Source organism: Gymnoscopelus braueri (assembly GCF_963280865.1).
Source record: "Gymnoscopelus braueri genome assembly, chromosome: 16".
Classification (NCBI taxonomy): domain Eukaryota; kingdom Metazoa; phylum Chordata; class Actinopteri; order Myctophiformes; family Myctophidae; genus Gymnoscopelus; species Gymnoscopelus braueri.
The window spans coordinates 20588743-20594431 of NC_137616.1; the positions used below are offsets into that span (position 1 = coordinate 20588743).

Genomic DNA, 5689 nt, shown 5'->3' on the forward strand with positions numbered 1-5689 from the left:
TTTTCATTTATTTTTTTGGAGGTATTAAAAAGGTCTTAAAAGTCCTTAAATTGTCACTTCTCTGTCATCTGGGGACCCCCCCAAAATCATGTCATTACGACCCACAGGTTGAGAACCACTGCTCTACTCCATGGCACAGGTAGTTGCGTAACATGCAGGTTGTTTTGACGATGCTGACTGCCAGGTCAGGGTTCATCTCCAATGGTCGTCTATTAACCCCAAAACGCTGGGTCAGAATGCCGAAAGCATTTTGTGACGTGCGACACGTACTTGTCGTCTTCCAGATATACCTGGCATTATCTTCCATGATAATGATGATTGACCTCCCCAAATTCAGGTGCAGACGGGAGCTCCAATGTGGGTGGAACAGTGTTCCACGCTGGATCCCAGTGTCCACCATAGCTCTGCACATTTATCACTGTCCACCGCTTCCACCATCAATTTCAAAATCATCTAACTTCCCCTAATAAAATGAGAAGTTATTTTGCTTAGTTCTTTCACTCTGATTATTCTTGGCACTTGTATGGTCGGTCAGTTGAACTGGTTATATGATATAGAAGATCTGTTTGTTTTGGCCTGGTATCTTGACTCAGCTCAGTCAGTGATGGACGTCACCACAAGCTACATTATGAACACTCTCAGGTGAGACTCCGTTTCCCCACAATTGTTTTACATAATTTCACTGTCAGGTGGAAATCGTGTATCTTCATATTTCACTTTTTTTCATAAATTACTGCCCTATTTTGTCGTACAAGAGTGTCTTGCAAAAGCTGTAAAATTAGCCGCTTTGCGTTGCGATGTCAGGTCGTAGATCTGCTATTCTGGCTATTTTTTTTTATGTTTGAAAGTGAGTGTGAAAGTGGTTACGTGTGTCTGTGAACCAGTGAAGAATTAACAAGAGCTTGTGACTAAATAATAACTAGTGGGTCCTTTGAAATGACGTTTTATTTCTGGCAGTAAAAGAGTAAAAGCACAATTGGTAGAGGTTTCGGTTGTGTAGTTGCCTTGCCGTGATGTAACTCATTGACTTACTGTACATCACACAGTGAAATAACTCTCAAAGTCACTCTTTCAGCACATACTGTACTGTAGCTGAAACAAAGCTGATTCTGCCAGTATACTGTATTACATCACGAAACCCACTATATGGCCAATTACACGATAGCAAGGTAACTACGCACAACCGAAACCTCTACCAAAGTGTCATAGAGCTTTTAAGCACATCGGTATGTCTATAATGAACAGGACTTGTATGATAAAACTATGGCAGTGACATGAATGATCAATATGAGCTTGTGCTACAATATGATTATGTATAATTCATGGGGTACGGAGGAAAGTAATGGAAGAGAAAGTATGCAGATTTCTACGCCCTGTTTATGTGATTTTCTTTCATAAACAGATGTACAGTATTATACTGAATTATACCTTCCATCATTAAAATGCACCTTATACATCTCCTATTTTATTATTTCTCAGCTCACCTACCAATGAATCCTTTACTGACCCTGATGACTACTACTACTACTACACTGGCATAGATGGAGACAGCTTTTGTGAATACATACTTCATGGGTCCTACTTTCTCCCATGGCTCTATTCTCTCTTCTTCATCGTGGGTTTTCTAGGGAATGTGCTTGTCCTCTGGGTCATCATCTTTGGGGTGCGGCTCCGTAGCATGAGCGATGTGTGCCTCCTCAACCTGGCCTTTGCTGACCTTCTCCTAGTATGCTCCCTTCCCTTCCTAGCCCACCAAGAATGGGACCAGTGGCTGTTTGGGGATGCTATGTGCAAGATGGTCCTCGGTATTTACCACATTGGCTTTTACTGTGGGATCTTTTTCATCAGCCTGATGAGCATTGACCGGTACCTGGCTGTAGTGCACGCTGTTCATGCGCTGAAAATACGAACACGCACCTTTGGAATAATTGCAGCTGCTGTTACATGGGTGCTTGGATTTCTTGCCTCTTTTCCAGATCTAGGTTTTCTTCAGGTACAGGATTCCCCAACGTCCAATAATAACACAATCCTATACTGTGCACCTTCATACACTGCATCCGCTGGGAATGATACCACAACACACAATAGGCACTTCTGGAGTATCTTTGGCCTTTTCAAAATGAACATCCTTGGCTTACTGATTCCAATGACCATCATGGTTTTCTGCTACACCCAGATCATTTGGAAGCTCATATACAGCTATTCATCCAAGAAACAGTCCATCCGATTGGTTCTTGTAGTTGTAGCTGTGTTTTTCTGCTGCTGGGTGCCCTATAATGTTGCTTCATTCTTCAAAGCGTTGGAGTTACTTCAGGTCTATGCAGAATGTGACAGCAGCAAGGCAATCAGATTGGCTTTAGAAGTCACCCAGGCCATTGCTTACTCTCACAGCTGTGTCAACCCCATCCTGTATGTTTTTGTAGGGGAGAAATTCAGGAAGAACCTCCTGAGGATGATGAACAGGGCTCCATGTAGGGTGTGTCAGTTTATGAAGACCCTCATCCCTCCTGATAGAGTCACAGGGTCTGCTCATTCTCAAACTACCAATGATGATGAAGGTTCCACTGTTGTGTGAAGTGCCAGTGTAAAGGTGGCACTTACACACCGGGGCGATTTTTTTGTGCGAATAATACGCTTTTTTTAAAAACCTTATAAAGTCAATGCAAGCGTACATGGCGCGAAAAAGCGGAAAAGCGAAGCGAAAAAGCGTCTTTTAATTATTCGGAACGAGTCCGAATTTTGCGTATATTCGCACATTCGCCGGTGTGTAAGGACCTTAAGGGTTGAGCTGTTTCGGTTTAATGTTGGGGTGTGTACAGTATGTCACTGTGGTTGGGGAGGCTATCCACCACAATATTTGCATGCTTGCATACTCATTTATTTTAGCGTTATGTCCACGTTCATGTTGCTGTTTATTGCTTTTCTTGATCTGGTCTTGTCTTTTACAGTATATATCGTTGGGTGTAAGTTTGTGTAAGGCATGTCTTGTTTTACTAAGTTGTTTAAAAATAATAAACAAATGTTTTGAGCCATTACCTCACATTGTGCCTAGATTTCTTGTGTAAAATTGCAACGACTGTATTGAGCATGCATGACACACAAACATTTACTGTACCTTACAATGTTTTCAATTCAGTGGTTCCGCCAACATAATTCAAGATCGTAGATCAGCTATTTTCAAAAGATTTTTTATACATTTTATACATTTGAAAACTTGTTAAATGGGACATTCTGCATAATGAGTATTTTCTACTTTTGGTACTTTAAGTACATTTTTATACCAATACTTTTGTACTTTCACTCAAGTAAATTTTGTGTTCTGGACTTTTACTAGTAACAGAGTATTTCTACCTTGCAGTACACTCTTGATACTTTTACTTACAAAATGTGAGTACTTTTTCCACCACTGATTCAGGGGCTGAGGGAGGCACTAGACAGGCTACAGTGTGCAGACCAGCGGAGGCAGAATGCTGTCAATGACTCTAATGAGACCTCAATGGTATTCACCGGTGTGTCTGCAAATGAATGACACGGTGCTGCCAGCCAGCAGCCATAGGTGCCAGTCTCTGGAACTGAAACTATGAGTGTGCGACTACTTACCCCCCCCTCTCTCTTTTAACTTTTCTTTATTGGTATTTTACCACAGAGGCATTCAAGAAGTGTGTGGTTACTTTGATCTCCTCTCAGTTTTGCACCCGTTGCTGGCACCTCAAAAGGTTTGAGCCTAGCACTTCTCTGAACTCATTTTGCAGCCATAAACCATGTCTGCAACATCCAATGCCTCATGATGCATATGCATAGCGGTTGGTGCAAGACAAGTGCAATAGAAACAGCACTGCACCGACCGTAGCTATGGAACACCGCCATCTAGCGGCAGGAAAGGTCCAACTCCAACACAATCCCAGTGGCTCAGAGTGGCTGGAATGCAATTTTGAGAGGTGTAGGCTATTTAAAGGAGTAGTTCACCCAAATAATTACTTATTTTCTATCAATTACACACACCGATGACCGGCGGAGTCTATTCAGTAGGAGACAAATTCGAGTCTCCTATCGAGCAGCCACCCGGTCATCGAATTATTGGCTTAGGAATGCGACAAAAACTAAAAAATCTCCATGAATTCAAGGCTTCATGACGTGTGTAATTGATAGAAAATAAGTACTTTTTTGGATGAACTACTCCTTTAAGACAAGGGTATGCGGTGAAATCGGTTTCTTTGGTAAAGTCGTGGAATATCAGGGTTTTACATACATTTATTTCACAAATTTGTATGCAATCTTGAATTAAACTGTGATATTTAATTACATTTTATATTCAGTGACTCCATATGTATATCATGCACAGTATAAGTATAACATGCACAGTATACATACATTGCTGCTATGCTCAGGCACCTTAGTTTTTTATTATCTCAGGTACTTTGTAAATATGTAGATAACTTGTCTGGCCTTCTGTTGCTCTCTTGTTTTGATCTCCTTCCCACTTGCCCCCCACCCCTCTTCTTCTCCCCCCCCCCCCCCCCCCCCTCTTCTTTCTATGGAAATTAACGTTGCGATGGGAACGATGTACAAAAACGAATTTCACCCACTTCTTTACCTTGTAAACCTGTGATGTGACAATAAAACTGATTCTGATTCTGATTCTGATTCTGATTTTTGTGTGCCTCGATCCCTGACTCCCACAAATCAAAGTTTTGCTATACCTACAGAACACCAAAACAAATGCTGAGGTGAAAATAAAAACAGTAACAGTAACTCTCGACATTAGTCAAAGTAGAGTGGCCACGGGGGTGATCTATAGTGGGAGGGACTGTATAGCCATCAGTGCGTGCACAGTTTGCAGAGACGGTTGCTCTGTCATTCTGCCAGTGAGTACACTTGTGGGAGCCAGAGCAATTTCTGTTGTCCACACCACTATTTGTGAACAGTATAATTGTTCATAGTAGATTAGTTGGTGATCATGCTGTCGGATAAAACGCACATGGTTTTGGAGAACTATATCGGTGGAAAGTTTGTCCCTTGTTCCAGTCAAATCGACTCGTTCAACCCTTCAACCGGGGAGGTCTACTGCAAAGTGCCTGACAGTGGCAAGGATGAGGTGGGTAGGTAGGTCTATTATTAGAAACGTGTTAGAAACTTAGAATTGTTCAGTGATTTTGAATACATCCATAATTATTCATGTTACAATTCAATTAGGTTTTTATATAAGCTCATTTTGCTATGGTCATGGTGCTATTTTATAGGCCTTAAGCCAGATAAATCCAGAATGTATTTTATACTGTAGGCTACTGTATCAGAGCTATATGGTAAATTATATTGCTGCATTTGAAATAACTGTATTTAAGACCTAATTTGTAGTTATGCAGGAAACGGAACGCTGTTTTAAAGAGCTTAGTCAGAGTGAAGCACCTTTGCTCTTGACAGTGTCAACAAGGCAATCATTAAACACACAGATCTATTGACCCCAGAATCACTGCTGTAAGCTACATGGAAGAAGTATATGTATGTATGTATGTATGTACAGTATGTATGTATGTATGTATGTATGTATGTATGTATGTATGTATGTATGTATGTATGTATGTATGTATGTATGTGTACTGTGTGTGTGTGTATATATATATATATATATATATATATATATATATATATATATATATATATATATATATATATACTGTATATACATTTG

At 40.6% G+C, this 5689-nt stretch overlaps 2 protein-coding genes across 2 annotated transcripts in view; both read left to right on the forward strand.

Moving 5' to 3' along the window:
- Nucleotides 1-535: 535 nt before the first annotated feature.
- On the forward strand, nt 536-3022 carry LOC308103221 (C-C chemokine receptor type 4-like). The gene is made up of 2 exons (XM_080453120.1): nt 536-642; nt 1480-3022. Exons 1-2 carry the CDS (start codon nt 605-607, stop codon nt 2573-2575), a joined length of 1134 nt encoding a protein of 377 aa, XP_080309246.1. The 5' UTR covers nt 536-604; the 3' UTR covers nt 2576-3022.
- Nucleotides 3023-4978: 1956 nt separating this feature from the next.
- aldh8a1 (aldehyde dehydrogenase 8 family, member A1) overlaps nt 4979-5689 on the forward strand; it is a gene marked incomplete at both ends in the record, with an annotated part of 7671 nt that continues 6960 nt past the window's right edge. The window contains one exon of the mRNA XM_080453445.1: nt 4979-5095. Coding sequence (XP_080309571.1) covers nt 4979-5095 — 117 coding nt within the window. The remainder of the gene's footprint in view (nt 5096-5689) is intronic.

Bases quoted from the DNA above. Each gene is read 5' to 3' on its own strand.
- LOC308103221 (XM_080453120.1), top strand. From the start codon at position 605: ATGGACGTCACCACAAGCTACATTATGAACACTCTCAG. The intron at 643-1,479 runs GTGAGACTCCGT...ATTATTTCTCAG, and splicing joins TACATTATGAACACTCTCAG to CTCACCTACCAATGAATCCT.